Source organism: Notolepis coatsorum (genome assembly GCF_963971535.1).
Source record: "Notolepis coatsorum genome assembly, chromosome: 13".
NCBI classification, from domain to species: Eukaryota; Metazoa; Chordata; class Actinopteri; order Aulopiformes; family Paralepididae; genus Notolepis; species Notolepis coatsorum.
Genome location: NC_140177.1, coordinates 18686197 through 18708153, shown reverse-complemented (window position 1 = coordinate 18708153; position 21957 = coordinate 18686197). Strand labels below are relative to the sequence as shown.

Sequence of the window (21957 nt, the reverse complement as noted above, 5' to 3'; positions counted from 1 at the left end):
CTCGTTCTCTATATATTTTTTTCCTCTGCAAGCCCCTGCCATGGCCACGCCCTTTCAGACTGTTGGACGGTGTGAGTGTCCTACAGCCCATGGCGCTATTTGTTCTCTATTAGTCCCCCACCTTCTCAACACCCATATCTAATCCTACAGGGCTGTTCCCTGTTTTGTTGTCTTCCGGCGTGACATCAGCAGCTAAACGATACCCACTCGGCGCTCTACGTTTGTCCCACGGTTGACCCCCAGCGCGCGCCAGTTCTTTCTGGTGACGTGTCCCCTCAAGACTCTGCCTATTTATTAGGTGTGAGAAGGCCCCACTGGAGATCGAACTCCCTCTTATTTCATAATTAAACTTATTTAATAAACCGCATCTCATCTCTCTCTGCAATTCTTATTTAACCCATTCAATAATAAACTATTCAATTAACCTGTATATCAATATTATTATTATGATAATAACATACAACCGAGCATCGCTCTAACATACAACAGAGCAGGTTGGTTCCCTGCCCCTAACTCACATACGTACTCGTACTATCATCTAACATACAACAGAGCTGTCCGTCGCCCTATACCCTACGGGGCTGTCTACCGTCGCCCTGGAGCTGTCACCGTTGCTCTATACCCTACGGGGCTGTCTACCGTCGCCCTGGAGCTGTCACCGTCGCTCTATACCCTACGGGGCTGTCTACCATCGCCCTGGAGCTGTCACCGTCGCTCTATACCCTACGGGGCTGTCTACCGTCGCCCTGGAGCTGTCCCGTCGCTCTATATACCCTACGGGGCTGTCTACCGTCGCCCTGGAGCTGTCCCGTCGCTCTATATACCCTACGGGGCTGTCTACCGTCGCCCTGGAGCTGTCACGTCGCTCTATATACCACACTTTGAGTTCCTTTACAAAGTTCTCACATACACCACCGTGTATACACACAAGCAGTTGGTAATTAAACTCCTTAATTAACTTAAACTCTACATATTCGCCTATGGGTAATGGAAACTCCCCAGCACTACCCCCCCCCCCTCCGCAATTAAACTCCTTAATTGAATTAAACTCTAAATATTCCCCTATGGGTAATGGAAACTCCCCAGCACTACCCCCCCCCCCCCTCCGCCACTAGGTGGCGACCTACTCCTCCATTTGCCTGTATTAGTTGACGTGTCACTTCCTGGTTCTCAGATGTTATCTCCTCGTGGTGCTCACGGCCATTTTGACTCGCTCATAATGGCTACTCTCTCAAACAAACAAACGCTGCCCTTCCTTCCACGGCCTAAAAACACAGCTGTTTTTCCTCTCTTTCCTATCCATTATCAGGGGACGCTTTCTCAGACTAATACTCTTGCCTGATCGGACATAATACACACTGGTACAATCTCCTTTCGACTTTCCTTCTGTTATGAAAACAGTCCCGCCATAACAATTTTTCGATCTGATTCAAGCGCCCCCCCCCCCCCCCCCCCTTTCCGCATCTCGCATTTACCCTCCTTAAACCAAAACTGTGCAGCCTGCCTCATTTGCTTTTCATTCTCTGTAGATAACACCCTCGATTTTCACCATGGCTCTCTGCTCATATTATTACAGCTGGCATTCTCTCTCTGTGTCAATCTAGAAATGTTTACGTTTACGGATTCACTATCTGTTCGTTTTAATTTGGCATTTAGATCAAAACAACCGTGTGCACAGTGAACTCACATTTTTGATCGGAGCGCTGTTTCCCCTACAGCGCTGGTTCGCCTCCTGACCGCTCGACTCGCCGCTTTCTCCCAGGGCTGGCCGGCTTTGCTTCGATCATGATTCTCCCACACATTGATGACTGTTGTCCACTGTCGCCCCATTATTGAAAAAGTCTTTATCCGTTGTTCTTATCTCTTGCTTTCTGGCTGTCATCAACAACCAACTGTTCCCGTTGTTTTAATCTCTTGCAAATCCGGGTCCCAACGGCATCAACTGTAAGATTCTGATCAAACTGGCCAGTATCACGTCTTCGTCTGTTTGGCTCTCCATCCAATTCCTCTGCGTTGTGTACTTTTAATGGTCCTGACGTCTCCGATACTGGTAGATAAGATCCTTATCTCCCCCCCGTTAGTGCAATCCGTAAACCATAATACTTCCCCACCTCCGTAAGAATTCGACACTTCGACAACGTGAAATACCTTACAAGGAAAAGCGTGGTTTTATTTCTCTAAACAGAAACCTCAGCTCAGATGTTAACAGATTGTATTGTCCTTGAAGAGTATATTTCTAATGATCTTTCGGTGTGTTCATATTATCGTCCTTTTGCTGTTCAGTCCAATAGTGTTCAGGCCTGTTCGTTAGCCTAAAACCATCCTCGTGGTAGCCGAAGCTACTGGTGATGTGCCATTCTCCCCCCCCCCCCCCCTCTCTCTCGTCGAGAGGAGAGAGTCTCTTCTGGTTTCTTCCCTCTTAGTCTCAGTCAGATTTTAGTCTGCCCTACCCGGAAACACCGTTCGACTTATAGGTCTTCGTCGTAGCAACGACGGCCCCCCGCCCCTCTCCTGGTTGTCATGCGACGTGCTGTCATGACGACTGCTAACCTTTCACACCATTAAACGTTTCATCCACTGTTGCATTAAAGAGGTCACCCCTCTCCTCCTGCTCTGGGCCTACACTCTGTTATCTATGTTCTTACAAGGAATGTAAACATTCGGCTGGCTGCTAAACCTTCTGCAGTGATGGCTACTGCCTCTTCTTCTATCACCGTTTTCTAAAGCGAACCATGCACATTTCATTACCACCGTTTTTAGCTGTGGTCATCTCTCCCCAATCTATACATCACATACATTGAAAAAGCACCGTTTTCTCTCAAGGGGCAGTAGGAAAGTTGATGCCTGAACACAGAATGACACCAGTATCACTGACTACCACGGCAAGCTTATAGAAAATTATTCTATTTAATAATAATAATTATTATTATCATAAATATAATATATAAAAGAAATACAAAAAAATAATATAAATAAATATTTTTTTTCTGTTGTACCGAACTCGTACCGAATGCCGAGGTAACGTACCGAACCATGGCTTCTGTGTACCGTTACACCCCTAGTCAGAACATTCTAGAACATTTGTGATGTCACAGTATGATGTCATAATCAAACATTCTAGAACATTTGTGATGTCACAGTATGATGTCATAATAGAACATTCTAGAACATTGTGTATGTATTCAACAGTTTTCTTACTAATAGTTATGAGGGCCGACGGTCCACTCTACTGGTTAAAGTTGCTTACTTGTGAGTAGTCTGGTCATTGATAAATAAAAATAATGTCCACAGCCGCTCCGGTGTAAAACAAAGATATCCAAATGGTTTATTTCTCTTCCACAGCGAAGTCTTTCTTTACAGAAGTGATCCTAAAGCTATTTTCCTAAACTAACTAAATATTCACGTCACTACTACAAGGTAAGAAAACTATTTTCCCAGTCTCCAAAATCACTGCCGACTCGACACATGACAAAATTCCTCCACACCTGAAAGCCGCAAATCACCTTGCCGGCTCTTTCCACAGCTAAACGGTAGGCAAGGCTTCAATCTATGTTGTTTAGTCTATCTGTTCAGTACTGCTCAGCACTGTTTCAAGATGCACAATAAGCTCTTCTTCTTCTTCTTCTTATTTGAATTTCCGGCAGAGTAGACGCATCGTGGCGTATTACTGCCCTCCGCAATTCTTTTTATGGGCTCTTCTTCTTCTCCTTCTTCACCTTCTTTTTCTTCTTCTACTGGACCCCGTCATCAACTACATTGTCCATTGGAGTGCAGCTACTGCTGCTACTTCCTGCCTGAGCCCCCCTCCGCGGGACCCTCCTTGCCCCCTGCTATCTTATCCTGGGCTGCTTTGTCCCTCGCAGCCTTGTCCCTCGCAGCCCCCTCAGCCAATTCACTATACACCTCCTTCCAGTCCAGACCTTCCAATCCCAGATGTTGAACCGCTATCCTAACAATCATCTTCACCATCTCTGTTCTACCCTTAGCCTCTGCCATACCAGTAACTACCCCTGCCACGAAGGCCACAATACCTAATTTCTCCTCCCTTCCCCTCTCTCTTTCCACCTGCTCTACCCTCACTGCCAAATGCCCTCCTTCAACCCCCTGCACCCTTTCTTGGCTACCCTGTCCTGCCCTGCTAACCGCCCCAGCATACGTCAACTTACCCTCCCTTCTCTCTCTCCGATCCGCGACCTCCTTCATCATCACCTCGCACCCCCTAAACGCTACACTATGCTCCCCACCACAACTACAGCACTTCGGCTTCACTCCCTCTCCACAATTCCCATATTCATGTTCCCCGCCACACCTAGCGCACCTCAGCCCCTTCCTACACGTGGTAGCTATATGGCCAAACTCCTGGCACCTATAGCACCTAAGAAGATTATGAACAAATTCCCTAACCCTATACATCCTACGCCCTACAAACACCTCCCTAGGAACAACCCCACCCTCAAACGTAATCACTACCGTCCCCGTCACTGCCCTCTCTGCTCCCCTCTTCATCCTTTCTGCACTCTTAACTATGCCATTACGCCCGTTCTCCATTAGCTCTTCCACCAGCTGCTCTACTGTAACCTCGACCGGTACCCCAGCTATCACCCCCTTACACCCCCCCCCCCTCTTCTCCCCTACTCTCGCCACCTTACTTATACCCACCCCCCCAATGCTCCGCATCTTCCTAGCCACCTCTACCTGCCCCTCACTACCACACCCTACGGCCAGATTCCCATCCCACAAAACTCTCGCGTACTTTACCTCCCCTAATTGCTCGGCAATGAGTTTGGGCCACTCGAGCCTACCTACTTTCCTCTCACCCCTCTCCCCCTCAAGCCTGACCACTATATGGATCACTTCCGCTTTTGCCACATCTTTTCCAGCACCCTCGTCTCCCGGCCCACTTGAGCTATCGTCCCCCACTTTCTTCCTCTTCCCCCCTTCTCCCCCACTCTCCTCCCCCCTACTCTCACCCGACCCCTTACCCTTGCCCTGGCTATCCCCATCACTGTCGTCCCTCTCCGTCTGCTTCTTCCTCTTCTTCCCCACCGTTTCCCACACCTCCTTCTCCATCTCTTCTTTCTCCCTCTCCTCCCCACTGTACTCCATTCCGTCTCCACCCGACTCCTTCCCTTTGCCAGTCTTACCCCTATCGCTATCTTCCTCGCCCTTCTCACACCGCAGACGCCGCCACTCGGCGCCCCTCTCACCATCCATCCTTTCCACAGCTAAACCAAGGCCAGCGCGATTATCTACTATTCGTAGCTCCATTTGCCGTTCTTCCTTCAATCTTCTTCTTCTTTTTTCCTCCGTTCCACAGCAAAACGGAGGGCAAGGCTTGCCCACCGTTCCACAGCAAACGTAGTCTTCCACCATCTCCGAGACCTCCTTCTCCATCACAAATGTTCTAGAATGTTCTATTATGACATCATACTGTGACATCACAAATGTTCTAGAATGTTTGATTATGACATCATACTGTGACATCATAAATGTTCTAGAATGTTCTATTATGACAAATAAGGCAGTTCAATGACTTTATCTAAATCCAATCAATATTCCTAGTGCTGTTTCAATGTAAGGTTATAAAAAGAAACATATAAACATTCATATAATACAATAACCTAAATATACAGCTAAGCCCCATTGTATTCTGAAATGTAGACTTTATCAATGAACGTACTACTCACGAGTAAGCAACTTTAACCAGTAGAGTGGACCTCATAGGCAGTAAGTTGTAGCCTACTGGCCAGCAGTGTAACTAGGACCTCCAGACCCTCAAACCCTCAGACCCCCTGCTTAAAAAGTGACCTGACTTGAGCTATACTTCACGCTATATCTCCCAGCCTGAATGATTTTCCCAGTCCGGCCCCGACGTCATTAATTGGCCTGGGCAGACTGGATGCATGCCAGGTGAAGGATCTCAAGGTTTTTCAGTGTATATAATGTAAACTAAATGTATACAATGTAGGTGGATGGCAGCACTGCTTATAGCCATCTGAGAGCAACACAGAAGCAGAGAGAGAGTGTGTCAGCAGGCAGTGTGTCTCCATGGCGAGCAGGGGTGTGCTCCAAGGTCCTTCGTCATCTTCAGATTCAGATTCAGATTTCTTTATTCGCCATTTAGTACAGGTACAAAATGGAACGTAATTTGACATTACAGTGCATGATTGATATTTTCACATATAGGAACAACATGATAATAATAATGATAAATAAATAAGTAAGTGCAAAACAGGACAGAACAGTGAGACAACAATAAGACAGTAAAGTGCAGTGGTACGGGACATGGAAACAGTGCAGCAGAGTTCAAGTCCAGAGGTCCAGCCCTAGCAGCTCGCCATAGAGGGGGGGGGAGCAGGGGGACACCTGACTCATTTACCAGGCAAGCTGCTGAGGGGAAGAAGCTGAGTCTATAGCGGGACTTTAATGTCTTGGGCAGCCTGCCGTGGGGGAGCATGGTGAAGAGGTCGTGACCCGGGTGGGCGGGGTCTGCCATGATCTTCCTCGCCCTCCTCAAGGCCCTGGAGGAATGTAGGGACTCGAGGGAGGGAAGGGGGCAGCCGATCACCCTCTCCGCTGATCGTATCACCCGCTGAAGCTTGGCCTTGTCCCTGACCGTGGCTGCAGGGAACCAGGTGATGATGGAGAGGGTGAGGATGGACTGGATGATGGCAGTGTAGAACTGGACCATCATAGTCCTCGGCAGCCTAAACTTCCTCAGCTGACGTAGGAAGAACATCCTCTTCCGGGCCTTTTTATTGAGAGCGATAGTGTTCAGCTCCCATTTCAGGTCCCGGGAGAGTGTCATGCCGAGGAAGCGGCAGGACTCCACAGAGGCCACCGGGGTGCCTCCCAGAATGATCGGGGTGGGGGGGGCTGCCTTCCGCCTGAAGTCCACTACCATCTCCACTGTTTTCTGGGCGTTGAGGTCCAGGTTGTTGCAGCTGCACCAGCTCAGCAGCCTCTCGATCTCCCTCCTGTAGGCGGACTCGTCCCCCCTGGATATGAGACCCACCAATCTTGATAAGGATTAAAAGTGCAGACAGGCTTTGGATGTTTAGTGTGTGGTAGGAGCTAATTAACAACCTGCAGATGAGGCTGTGCTGTTATCATCACCAGCTGATAGCCACAGCGTTTGTTTGGGGTAAGTTAATATCAACATTGCCGTTGCTATAGTGATCTGGGTCAAATAGCTGTGGTCAAAGACAGCGCGTCACATAGGAACGAGGAGAGGGGCGGGCCTGTCATTTGCTATGCCGAGATGATAATGATGATGATGATTATTATAATGTGAGTTTTCTTCCGCGTGTGAGTTAGAACAGGACGCAAGGCTGATACGAGCAGACGTGGAGAGAGAGACTAGAGGGTGGTGGGAGGGGCCTCCCCCCCCCCCCCTCCTATGCCTCGAGGAGGTTAGCTTCGGCTAACAAAGAAGGGTTTTGGCTAACGACGAGGCCTCAACCACCATTGGACTAACAGAAACAGCTAGCAGAAAGGACGATAGAATAATGAATTTAGTGTTCCATCAAAGACTTTTCAAGGACAATACGAAATGGGTAACATCTGAGGCTTTTGTTTATGTAATAAACAACGTGTTCCGAGAAAGGTAACATGTCTGACGGTGTGAATTATTATGATTACGGATTGCATTAAAGGGGAATGACAAAGATTGTACAGCCAGTATGAGAAGACGTCAAAGAAATAAACACAACGCAGAACTACAGAGGAAGAGGTGATACTGGCTGATTGGTCGAAATCTAACACAGGTGTAACATGCAGTACAGTGCAGATCCAGGCAGAGTCCAGAACTTCTAGACCAGGAGGCCCAAAACCCTCAGACACGAGGGCCAAAATGTAACATGGGTTGAGGCCAGGGGCCTCATACAGTACTGTATGTCGTGTATGTCATAAATGTTATTATGAATTGAAAATGGGGGACCCTGATGTAAACAAGACGAAAGTCTTTCTCTGGTCCGCATTCCCTTAACAATTGTATTGAGCCGTACTGTATTGTACCCATTCTGCAATCTTGTTAATAAAGTTTTCAATCAATCAATCAATCAATCAATCAATCAATCAATCAATCAACTGGATATTGATCAGTTAGAAATGTGGCAAGTAAATAACTTAGGTGTTGGTTAATATCCCTTCTAAAAAGCAATATGTTTCAAAATAATAACTGTATTTGTATATCACTTTTCATAATAAGAATTGCACCTCAAAGTGCATCACAGTGGTAAAAAAAGACAGGCATAAAAGTAGAAAAAATTGGCAGATCAAGAGCAATGCATAAAGTGCAGACATAAAATACACGACCATAAAATAGACAAAAGACTCCTAAGATAGATAGAATTGCATTCAAATAAACCAAATAGAATATCACTCTCCGGAACCCTGGAGGGCTATAGTGAACGTTCTGGGCAGGGACCAATTGACCCATCTCAAACTCCGCTCCCTTTTCTTGATCCTCCAATCACAACTGTTGCTGTCTGAGGAAAGGTAAAAAAAAATATTTTGAAGTTATATGGGTTTTCTGTGCAAGGGTTCTTGTTATTGGCCAATTTGGCCTTTAGAAAGCACAAGTGGAATTGGTACAACGGTATTATTGGCATTTCTGAGACCATAATATGTGTGGACAGTCAATCAAAAATAGATTTCAGATAATTTATCATTTAATTCACATGGGCATGTCCTTTATTTGTTATGGAGAGTGTTATATAACAAAAGCAGGATAGCCGGACCAGCACTCTCAGGTTCAATAGTTTTAATGGCAGCCTGAATTGGAAACAATGTCTGTTTCCAATTCCGGCTGCCATTAAAACTATTGAACCTGAGAGTGCTGGTCCGGCTATACTGCTTTTGTTATATTCAACTTTATGGGATTACAGCACCCAGTGTCAGAATTTGAGAGCGCGGTCTAACTTGACAATTATGGAGAGTGTTGTAATCCCTTTACACTCATAATCAATTGATTATCGAAAATAGGCATGTCTTAAAAGTCTACCTTGTTTTGTACCTGCGTTTGTAAAAATAAGAAGTGGAGTGTGTTCCTGTCTTACATTCTCTGTTCCAACATGTCTTACATTCTCTGTTCCAACACGTCTTACAGTCTCTGTTCCAACACGTCTTACAGTCTCTGTTCCAACACGTCTTACAGTCTCTGTTCCAACACGTCTTACAGTCTCTGTTCCAACACGTCTTACAGTCTCTGTTCCAACACGTCTTACAGAACAGTCTGTTCCAACACGTCTTACAGTCTCTGTTCCAACACGTCTTACAGTCACTGTTCCAACACGTCTTACAGTCTCTGTTCCAACACGTCTTACAGAACAGTCTGTTCCAACACGTCTTACAGTCTCTGTTCCAACACGTCTTACAGTCACTGTTCCAACACGTCTTACAGTCTCTGTTCCAACACGTCTTACAGTCTCTGTTCCAACATGTCTTACAGTCTCTGTTCCAACACGTCTTACGGTCTCTGTTCCAACACGTCTTACAGTCTCTGTTCCAACACGTCTTACAGTCTCTGTTCCAACACGTCTTACAGTCTTTGTTCCAACACGTCTTACAGTCTCTGTTCCAACACGTCTTACAGAACAGTCTGTTCCAACACGTCTTACAGTCTCTGTTCCAACACGTCTTACAGTCTCTGTTCCAACACGTCTTACAGTCTCTGTTCCAACACGTCTTACAGTCTCTGTTCCAACACGTCTTACAGTCTCTGTTCCAACACGTCTTACGGTCTCTGTTCCAACACGTCTTACAGTCTCTGTTCCAACACGTCTTACGGTCTCTGTTCCAACACGTCTTACGGTCTCTGTTCCAACACGTCTTACAGTCTCTGTTCCAACACGTCTTACAGTCTCTGTTCCAACACGTCTTACGGTCTCTGTTCCAACACGTCTTACAGTCACTGTTCCAACACGTCTTACGGTCTCTGTTCCAACACGTCTTACAGTCTCTGTTCCAACACGTCTTACAGTCTCTGTTCCAACACGTCTTACAGTCTCTGTTCCAACACGTCTTACAGTCTCTGTTCCAACACGTCTTACAGTCTCTGTTCCAACACGTCTTACAGTCACTGTTCCAACACGTCTTACGGTCTCTGTTCCAACACGTCTTACGGTCTCTGTTCCAACACGTCTTACGGTCTCTGTTCCAACACGTCTTACGGTCTCTGTTCCAACACGTCTTACAGTCTCTGTTCCAACACGTCTTACAGTCTCTGTTCCAACACGTCTTACAGTCTGTTCCAACACGTCTTACATTCACACGTCTCACTGCCGGTGACACTGCATTCATCCTGCAGCGCTTGATAAGCTATTTAGGATCCACTTAATCCAAGCAAATGACATGTGACTTTTGACAGTAAGTGACTAGTTAGAAGTCAGGCTACATCGTGATACAGTCAATATGTACTGTACAGGTAAGGAAGGAAACCAAATTTTACAGTACAGGAAAGGAAGGAAACCATATATACAGCACAGGAAAGGAAGGAAACCATATAATACAGGTAAGGAAGGACACCATACAGTACAGGCAAGGAAGGAAACCATAGTGTATACTGTATACAGTACAGGTTACGAAGGAAACCATACAGTACAGGCAAGGAAGGAAACCATACAGTACAGGCAAGGAAGGAAACCATAGAGTACAGGCAAGGAAGGAAACCATACAGTACAGGCAAGGAAGGAGACCATAGAGTACAGGCAAGGAAGGAAACCATATAGTACAGGCAAGGAAAGAAACCATATAGTACAGGCAAGGAAGGAAACCATACAGTACAGGAATATTTAAATGTTTTCCCAGATCCCAAACTAAAGTAGCAGGTTAATATTTGAATTTACCAGCCACAGTTCATGGTGGATACAAAGTTAGCTTCCTGCACGATATACAGAATATAATATGAAGAAATACAAATAAAAAGGGTCCAACAAAAACATAATCCTGGTGTAAAGTCTTTTCATCCAGGTCAAATGTGGCTGGTAAGAACTCCGTGGATCCTGTTTCATTCACATTCCCTGGCGACACACATATCCTGCAACAGAATGACTGTGCACAGTAGACTGTGACCCGTCTTTGAACCCCCACCCCCCTGAAGAAGTCCCCTGCCCTGGTCCATCCCCACCTTTCAGAGAATTAACCCAGAGCACGTGCTTAGTGTAAGGTATTAACCCTAACCATAACCTCAGAGCACGTGCCGGTCAGGGGCACTCAGTGAGTGGTTCACCGTCTCTGCCACTACGCACCCATACCATACATTGATGCAATCACATCCACCTGATCTGCTGTTTACAAGGCAGGACTCAAGCCTACTGCACTACATATTGTGTGGACATCTGCAGTGTTATTCATTAGATTAAAATGTATTATCATTATACAGCACAAGTACAATACAACGATAATAGGTTTGGCATCTAACCAGAGTATAATGCTGTCAATCGATTAAAATATTTAATCTGATTAATCGCATTATTGTCCATACCGCGATTAATTGCAAATTAATCACATTTATTTTTTGTATCTACCTTAAACGGATATTTTTCAAGTTTTAATACTATTATCAACATGAGAGTCAACAAATGCTTGCTTTATGCAGCCATTTAACACCCTCATGCATTGCAAATTTAACTTAACAAACTTAACTTTAACAAAATAACTTAAAAGAAAATATTAATTTAAAACAATGAATAAAGTGTGCATGAAATAATAGGGGAAAGAAAACGTTAGGAACTTGTTACATTCACCCACACAAGGGCTGAGGACTCACCCCCCCCCTCTCTCTCTCTCTCTCTCTCTCTCTCTCTCTCTCTCTCTCTCTCTCTCTCACACAGACACACTCTACCAGCTCTCCTTCTCTCTTACCCCTTCCTCATCTCTCTCACCCCCGCCCTCTCTCTCTCTATCTCTCACACACACACTTTGAGTCAGAAACAAACAAAGTATCAATGAGAGTATCAATAATACACCTGAGTGAAGTCTAGTAAAAAAAAATATATATATATATATTAGCGTATATATAAACGTTAATTGGGCGTTAAAAAAATAGTGCCGTTAACAGAATTGTGCGTTAACGCCTTAACTTTGACAGCCTTAATAGGGCTGTCAAAGTTAATGCTTTAACTTTGGAGATTAATTTAAATTATTTAAAGCGTTAAACAAAATGTATCTAGATTAATCTATGGAGTGAAACATTTTCAATGTTCTGAACTTTCAGCAGTATCTTTGCTTGTTCTTTTTTTGCATTGACTCATGCACCTTTTTGAAAATCTGACATGAAGATGGAACACATTTTTGTTGTTAATAGGATTTATATTACTGGTAGTTCATACAAGACATTATCGTCCTCTAAGCCAATCTGCACTTTAACATAGGCCTGGGTTGTTTTTATTTCCGTTAGCACCGCGGATATAAGAAAGAGGTCTAGCTGAGTCAATGTTGATGGTTTTGTTGAACATTTGTATTTCACAGGAGAGAAACTATTCAAAGAAAGCTATTAAAATAGTCTTTGAATCTAAATATACTTTCTTTGTGTTGATTTACATTAATTCCATGATTTTACTCAAGTAAATATCCTGTTACAAGCTTCAGTCTTAAGTAGAAAAATGCGATTTTTAATCTAGATTAATTACAGAAAATTGTGAGATTAATTAGTAAATTTTATCTATTGACAGCACTAATATATATATATATATATATATATATATATATATATATATATATATATATATATATATATATATATATATATATATATATATATATATATATATATATATATATATATATATATGCAGTAAATATAAATGTATATATACGGTATACAGCACTATTGTACATGCTATCATACATACATATCTGCAGTGTTATCCATTGAGGTTTATTTGGAATGAGAAATTATGTCCAACATCCTCATGTTATTCATTGTACATGACATTTAAAAGCAAACACACTATGTGGCAGTAGACCATGCCAGGCGCGACCCAAGTGTCTTTCAAGGGGGGCGCTCTTTCTCTCTCTTTCACAGAGACACAGGTGATGATGGTGAAAGCACAGTGACAGAGCAGTTTATTGATGAGTAGTGGCAAGATGTTATAAGCCAAAGCAGATGGTACATGTTGTCTAGACAAAAGGCTTTCCCTGTGTGTGTGTGTGTGTGTGTGTGTGTGTGTGTGTGTGTGTGTGTGTGTGTGTGTGTGTGTGTGTGTGTGTGTGTGTGTGTGTGTGTGTGTGTGTGTGTGTGTGTGTGTGTGTGTGTGTGTGTGCGTGCGTGTGTGCGTGTGAGAGGATGGCACATTGAACCCATTCCAGGTGTAATTATCTTGACTCAGGGCAGGTGTAGCCACCCCCACTGCACGCTAAAGGAATAGGAAGTTGCGTTTATGTAAAACTCCAACGGGCACCTTCAGATAGAAAGTGCTTCCTCTCCTCTACCTCATACTGGGCCTCACACTGTCAGCAAGCACATAAACCCTTTCACCTACTGTAATCCTCACTAGGCCAAGACTCCTCCAATCTGATTATCAGGCTGCTGGCTAATTAGAAATAGTACTCGCCATCTGTGGTACTTCTACGGAGGGGTAGAAATGTACCAATATCTGACGCGTACGTTTGTCCTATAGAATATTACCCTTACCCCTCTCACTCTCTCTACTGTATCTCTCTCTCTCTCTCTTGTTCGCCCCACTGACCCAAAGACCCAAAGCACCACTGCCCATCTCAGTTCAAATCACAAGATAGGCATTTGTTTTGATACATACAACATTTTTCCTTTACAGATAGCTCTGTTTAATAATTATTTTCTATTATTCATTAATTATTATTATTTTATCATAGAAACATGTGCCTCAAACAAATACGTTTGATTTCCTGCACAGACAGGTAAAACACTGGCATATTTTTTTTTTTACTAAATGCGACGAGTACACACAACATTATCGAAACTGGTAGGTGGGTTCTCTCTGGTTCAGTTCAGTTGTCTTTATATGCTGATTAACCGTGAGAAAAGACTAAGATTAAGCAAATTGGCCGTGAAGGCGCGCGTCCCAAAATAGCCCCTCGGATGGTGTTGAGCAGCTTTCACCAGCGCTGGAGGACTGGACGCTCTGTTTCTGCTGTCATGGCCGTCACAATTCAGGAAAATGTGAGATAAGGTAAGCTTTATTTATTATCATATCACCCTTTATAGGTGTATTCATCACCTTAGTACCTTGATATGACAACAGATGATAGTTACTGCTTCAGTAGGAAGCTATGTGACCTGAGAGCGTCTACCTGTCTCTCACTTTAGCCTTGAAATATATGTTCCTGTATGCCGGTACTGTATATCCACTTGTATAAAAAGTATATTCCTGTGTTTCTGTCATACACAATATCAATTTACTCCAGAAATACTGTAATGATTTATAGTATTCCTGTGTTTTTGTCATATACAATATTGATTTACCTCAAAATTACTGTAATGATTTATAGTATTCCTGTGTTTCTGTCATATACAATATTGATTTACCTCAAAATTACTGTAATGATTTATAGTATTCCTGTGTTTTTGTCATACACAATATGGATTTACCTCAAGAATACTGTAATAATTGATAGTATTCCTGTATTTTTGTCATACACAATATCGATTTACTCCAGAAATACTGTAATGATTTATAGTATTCCTGTGTTTTTGTCATAAACAATATTGATTTACCACATAATTACCGTAATGATTTATAGTATTCCTGTGTTTTTGTCATACACACTATTGATTTACCTCAAGAATACTGTAATGATTTATAGTATTCTTGTGTTTTTGTCATAAACAATATAGATGCACCACATAATTACCGTAATGATTTATAGTATTCCTGTGTTTTTGTCATACACAATATTGATTTACCTCAAAAATACTGTAATGATTTATAGTATTCCTGTGTTTTTGTCATAAACAATATTGATTTACCTCAAGAATACTGTAATGATTTATAGTGTTCCTGTGTTTCTGTTGTACACAATATAGATTTAGTGTGTCTGTGGTTTTACTGTAGAAAGGCTTCACTTCTATAGTGATTCAATAGCCCAGTATTTCTATAGTTGTAAGAATCTCGTTGTTGGTGGTGTGGACCCAGGCGCAATACAGGAATGAGAGAGAGGCAGGACACAAGCGGGGTGTAGTTGAGAAGAGGCTTTACTTCGCTCTTTACAGTAAAACTACAAGAACAAAACAACAAACATACTACAGCCTAAGCTGGCAGATAATGAATATACAACAAAGGGTTTAAACGTGAAGAGCACGGAAGGGTGCTGCTTGAAATCAGAACCACAATGGTATAATGATAATAATAATGTTCTGACAACAACGGACGACACAAGATACGTTTACAAACCGACAGGGAAGTAACAGGACAGCACAGAATATATAGGAGGACTAATCACACTGATTACTAACACGACACACCTGCTGACATTAACAGTGACACCAACATTAAACCAGACCGGGGAATAGAGTGGACAACACACACACAGGAGCATGAATATACAGAGGGAACAAACTAGACACTAATACCAGGTTCCAATACAATGTAACATAACAACACGGGGAAGATAGGACTAGACAGGAACATGAAGTAACAAAACAACAAGGGGGGACTAGACACTAATACAAGGACACTAGACTAACAGGGATAATAGGGACACATACTAATAGGGTCTTGAGCCAGGCAGGAATTAAACATTGTAAACAAAACAACACAAGGACTGAGGTCACAGTAGACAGGAGGAGTTCACTCCCCGATAAACCACAAGATGACAAAGTTCACCAGTCCCATGATATTGTCCCCCCCGTTGGGATGAACTTGGGAGTCTGTTCCTAGTTTATCTGCCACACGTTAGCACTCGATAACGCTAGTTAGCTGTCCCTGCCTTTAGCTAAGCTACTAGCCGACATGGCTAGCCCGACTGAACCACACGTTAGCACTCGATAACGCTAGTTAGCGGTCCCTGCCTTTAGCAAAGCTACTAGCCGACATGGCTCGCCCAACTGAACCACACGTTAGCACTCGATAACGTTACGTAGCTAAAGCTAACTAGCTAGCTAGGTTAGCTAACGCTAGTTAGCTGTCCCTGCCTTTAGCTAAGCTACTAGCCGACATGGCTAGCCTGATTGAACGTTCTAACACGCAACAACTTTCATCTTCAGTCCATCTGCCAAATGTCCTCTTCGTCTTGGCATAACCTAATCACTATACTTGGTATTGATAAGCTTACGGCACGCAGCGTTATTTCTTCTGCTCCCATGCTGCACATTTGGTTTTCAAAAGTAGGATGCTCTTGGCCAAGACATCCACTCGCTCCCGTGAATAGCGCCGAATAGACCCCGTACCTGTACCCCCTCCCCTCGTGGATAATACCGGTCTTCTTCACATCTCTCTACCGACTACCAGACCGATGCCAACCAGCTCCCCCTAGTGTTAGTCCTCCCACGATGCTTTGCAAAAAGGTATACGGGTCATTGAATGAAACCAATAGTATTATCTGCAGAGCCGCAGAGCCCGGAACACTATTCTACAAACGTGTCTAATGTGAAAGCATGTAAGCTAAACTAGATTTTAGGTCTGTGATGGAAAGTGATTGTTAACATTCTATTTTTTTTTTTATAAAAAATAAAAATGTAAATTTTTTCTCTTCTCTCGAGGCCCCCCTTCTCGCGAGGCCCTGTGCGACCGCAATGCTTGCACGCCCCTAGCGGCGGCCCTGGTTACACTGCAGTATGACTTACTACTACCATAGTGTCCTTATACCTGTATCACTGTACATATTAATACTACAGCTCTGTACATACGTCTGATTAGCACTATTACTCATTAGTACTAATTTATACCCAGTTTAATCACCTGTACATTGTATATCACTGTTGCACTTTACTGTTACATTTGCACTCTGGTTGGATGCCAAACCTCTTTTCGTTGTACTGTACTTTGTGCTGTTTAATGACAATACATTTGAATCGAATCTAATATTGGCGATCAACAATCGACGTGTTCGGGCTGTTTAACCCTTTCACTACCACACTATAGAAGGTTAACCTTCTGTAGTGTGGTAGTGAAAGGTTAACCTTCTGTAGTGTGGTAGTGAAAGAATTAACCCTTTGTAGTGTGTGTGGTAGTGAAAGCGTTAACTCTTTGTAGTGTGGTAGTGAAAGCATTAACCCTTTGTAGTGTGGTAGTGAAAGCGTTAACTCTTTGTAGTCTGGCAGTGAAATCATTAACCCTTTGTAGTGTGGTAGTGAAAGCGTTAACCCTTTGTAGTGTGGTAGTGAAAGCGTTAACTCTTTGTAGTGTGGTAGTGAAAGCATTAACCCTTTGTAGTGTGGTAGTGAAAGCATTAACCCGTTGTAGTGTGGTGGTGAAAGCATTAAACCGTTGTAGTGTGGTAGTGAAAGCGTTAACCCTTTGTAGTGTGGTAGTGAAAGCGTTAACTCTTTGTAGTGTGGTAGTGAAAGTGTTAACTCTTTGTAGTGTGGTAGTGAAAGGGTTAACTCTGTGTAGTGTGGTAGTAAAAGGGTTAGCCCTTTGTACTGCGGTAGTGAAAGCGTTAACCCTTTGTACTGCGGTAGTGAAAGCGTTAACCTTTTGTAGTGTGGTAGTGGAAGGGTTAAGTTCTCTCCTCAGATCACCGTGGAGCGTTAGAAACGTTCACCGCGCAGCGTGTGTCATCTCATCTTCTTAGGCTCAGATTATGCAGTGTCCCGCTGTGACAGTTCCCCGCTGCGTGTCTCTGGAGCCACAGCCAGTGCTGCTATTTATGCAGCTCATCACTTAAGTTGGTCATGAATTAAGTACTAATGCTTACAGCGACAGCTGTTGTTTTGAAAAAGCAATCAAAGAAACACCGACATAATAATTAGATTAGATTAGATAAAATTTTTCGTCATTATACAGCACAAGTACAGTACAAGGAAAATAAGTTTGGCCAGAGTGCAAATGTAACATACATTTAGTAATATACAATGTACAGGTGATTTAAACTGGGTATAAAATATACAAATAGGTACTACTGAGTATAGTGCTAATTAGACAACGTTGTAGTAAATGGACTGCATTTATAAATGGACTGCATTTATATAGCGCTTTTATCCCAAGCTCTTTTGTTCAATTTGTTCCTCACATTTTATGCATTCACTCACACATTCACACACTGACGGCGGTGGGAATCGAACCAGGAACCTCTACCCCCCGAGCCACTGTCGCCCCCATAGTATTAATATGTACAGGTATAAATATGTACAGGTATATAAACACACTATGGTAGTAGTCATACTGGCCAGTAGTAACTAGTAAGAGTAGGTAAGGTATACACTTATATATATAAGGGGTAGATAGTACAAGTAAGTAAGAGTAGATAAGGGATACTTATCGTGATGATGGGTGTAATGGTGTGTGATGGTGTTCTGGGCGTGGCTTAGGGGTCCACTCATTTCCTTTAACCTCTTAAGGATCGGGCAAAAATGGGTCTCGTTTTTATTATTTTGACGATTGCATACCCAAAGTTATTTGCGATTTATTATACTTTATACTTATTGCACATGCATGCGTCTGGTCTCTATTGAAAGGTAACATTCTGACGTTTCGTACACAATAAAGACAAATCACGTTGAGTGCTAATGAAATAGAGTAACAAAGGTTTGAACACACTGAAGTAAAAGTTGTGTACTCACATTTATTTTTACTGGTTGCCAGCTGTTTTTAAGCTGAGAGGTAGGAGCTGGTATGGAAACATAATGGTTACGTAGCCTGAAGTCTTATGTAGTACAGGTTCAACGTTTATAAAAACCCAGCACAAAAGGATTGTTTTATAAAGGTTTTTGTAATGTGTGTAGCAGTAAAGATTCGGCATGATTATCCAAAATGGCCATCCGCTGCCATTCATTTTGATGCTCTAGTGACGTCAAAACAATGGACTTCTTTGTCTTTTTGTGTCACCTTCCCCCACTGTCAGCGCTCGACAAACGAGGGCAAAATGCCGCAACGTGCGCGCAAGTGTGTGACGGCTCGAATACGGGCCGTCCGATCCTTAAAAGAACACGCCAACATTTGGGGACATTAGTTTATGGTCTTCTCCAGAGAGAGAGACAAGAAGATAGATACCAGTTTCCTCTCTGTGCGTTCAGTAGAAAGAAAGTAGAAATCGGGCGGCACGTTAGCCTAGCTTAGCACAATGAATGGAAGCGGACAGTGACGGGTAGCCTATGCATTGTCCAACTAACACCTCTCCCGAAGGCTAACTGTCACTGTCCGTTTCCATTCATAAAGTCTGTAAATGTTTTTTTTTGTTTTACATAGTCAATGGGGACTGTTGTTCAGCCTCACTATGCTATTGGATAGTAAATAGGTCCCACTCTCTGGCCTCTGAAGTTGCTAATGTCTTTTTTATTTGGGCCTCACAGGGATAAGTAATTTCAATCCACAACTGACCATCCTTCCTCCTCTCTCCGGTTTCTCTCTAGACGTCTGCAGACGACATGAGTAGCACGCCCCTCCCCCCGGAGCCGCCCTCTCAAGGCGTGTCCTCCGAGAGCGGGCAGACGCCGGCCTCCCGCTCCCTGCTGCCCACATCCGACCCGTCCGCCTCCAAGCGGCTGTGCTTCTACAAGAGCGGGGACCTGCAGTTCAGCGGACACCGCATGGTCCTCAACGCGCGCACCTTCAAGACGTACGACGCCTTGCTGGACGCCCTGTCCAAGAAGGTGCCGCTGCCGTTCGGAGTGCGGACCATCACCACGCCCCGCGGGACCCGCCCCATCAGGGGCCTGGAGGACTTCCACGACGGCGGCTCCTACGTGTGTTCCGATCAGAGACGGGTCAAACCTCTGGACCTGGATGCGGTCAACCGGCGGCAGGTGCCGTGGAACACCACCCGGCCCGTCACCAGGCCCGTCAGCGGAGGGCGCAGATGGCGTGGCGGGTCTGGCAGAGGGAATGAAGCCCGGCCGGCGAGGATCACAGACCGGGTGGCGGTGCGGACGCCGAAGAGACTCGTGGTCATCAAGAACAGGGACCCTGCCGTCAAGCGGACCGTCGTGCTGCAGAAGAGGACTGCGCCCACGTTTGACGCTCTGTTGGATTACCTGTCCCAGACCATGCAGTTCAGAGTCCTGAAGCTCTACTCTGCAGACGGTCGACGAGTAAGTGCTGCTGGTCACTGGTCAGCTAGTGTGCTTGATGTTCACTGGTCAGCTAGTGTGCTTGATGTTCACTGGTCAGCTAGTGTACTTGATGTTCACTGGTCAGCTAGTGTACTTGATGTTCACTGGTCAGCTAGTGTGCTTGATGTTCACTGGTCAGCTAGTGTGCTTGATGTTCACTGGTCAGCTAGTGTACTTGATGTTCACTGGTCAGCTAGTGTACTTGATGTTCACTGGTCAGCTAGTGTGCTTGATGTTCACTGGTCAGCTAGTGTACTTGATGTTCACTGGTCAGCTAGTGTACTTGATGTTCACTAGTACAGTAAGCTAGTGTACTTGATGTTCACTAGTACAGTAAGCTAGTGTACTTGATGTTCACTAGTACAGTAAGCTAGTGTGCTTGATGTTCACTGGTACAGTAAGCTAGTGTGCTTGATGTTCACTGGTCAGCTAGTGTACTTGATGTTCACTAGTACAGTAAACTAGTGTGTTTGATGTTCACTAGTACAGTAAGCTAGTGTACTTGATGTTCACTAGTACAGTAAGCTAGTGTACTTGATGTTCACTAGTACAGTAAGCTAGTGTGCTTGATGTTCACTAGTACAGTAAACTAGTGTGTTTGATGTTCACTAGTACAGTAAGCTAGTGTACTTGATGTGCACTAGTACAGTAAGCTAGTGTACTTGATGTTCACTAGTACAGTAAGCTAGTGTGCTTGATGTTCACTAGTACAGTAAGCTAGTGTGCTTGATGTTCACTAGTACAGTAAGCTAGTGTGCTTGATGTTCACTAGTACAGTAAGCTAGTGTGCTTGATGTTCACTAGTACAGTAAGCTAGTGTGCTTGATGTTCACTAGTACAGTAAGCTAGTGTGCTTGATGTTCACTAGTACAGTAAGCTAGTGTGCTTGCTGTTCACTAGTACAGTAAGCTAGTGTGCTTGATGTTCACTAGTACAGTAAGCTAGTGTGCTTGATGTTCACTAGTACAGTAAGCTAGTGTGCTTGATGTTCACTAGTACAGTAAGCTAGTGTGCTTGATGTTCACTAGTACAGTAAGTAAAGATTGGTTTAGGACTCTGACCAACGGCTTTTAACCTGAGGGTTTGGGTCTGTCTTTATCTAATCTCATCTAAGCCACAACTCTGCTTCTGTTGGGAGTTATAGTTATAGCTCTGAGTTCAGATGGCATTTTAACAATGCTTCACATGCGTCCTCAGAAGGGCCACCTCTGGTTTGTTTTTCTGCTCTGCTTTACCCAAGCGAAATGTAATAATTTCAATTTATATAACGACACCCCTTGCCTTTTTGACAAGAGCTTCTTGGCTATACCACTGTCATTATGCCTCGATGGAGTCATTTGGGGCAAAGATCAACTGGTCTATAATCTAATCTAAGCCACAACTCTGCTTCTGTTGGGAGTTAAAGGTTGAAATTGTATTGGCTCCGAGTTCAGATGGCATTTTAACCATGCTTCACATTCTCTGCTTTACCCAAGCGAAATGTAATAATTTCAATTTATAACGACACCCCTTGCCTTTTTTTTCTTTTGTGACCAACTTTTTCTTTTGTCTTTTTTTTCTCAGCAAGTTCAGGGGAAAGAGACATTCACATCAGCATTTCATATTAATTCACACAGTGGCATAAAAAGTGTCTTTTCAGTATATAGATTGTCCGTCAGTATATTCATATTCTGTGTAGCCTGCCTGTTTGCAGTTGCGACAGTCTTTTCCTCCGTTCTGGCGGTCCTGTGGCTGCAAGACAGCCCAGGCCGCTTCTTAACCCACCT

The 21957-nt window shown here is 43.8% G+C and overlaps 1 protein-coding gene across 1 annotated transcript in view; it reads left to right on the top strand.

The window, feature by feature from the left end:
* Positions 1–19507: 19507 nt before the first annotated feature.
* The window catches only part of LOC311239280 (uncharacterized protein), a gene marked incomplete at both ends in the record, with an annotated part of 54528 nt that continues 52078 nt past the window's right edge, over positions 19508–21957 (top strand). Inside the window, one exon of the mRNA XM_084327585.1 lies at positions 19508–20170. Within this exon, the coding sequence (XP_084183711.1) occupies positions 19508–20170 (663 nt within the window). The remainder of the gene's footprint in view (positions 20171–21957) is intronic.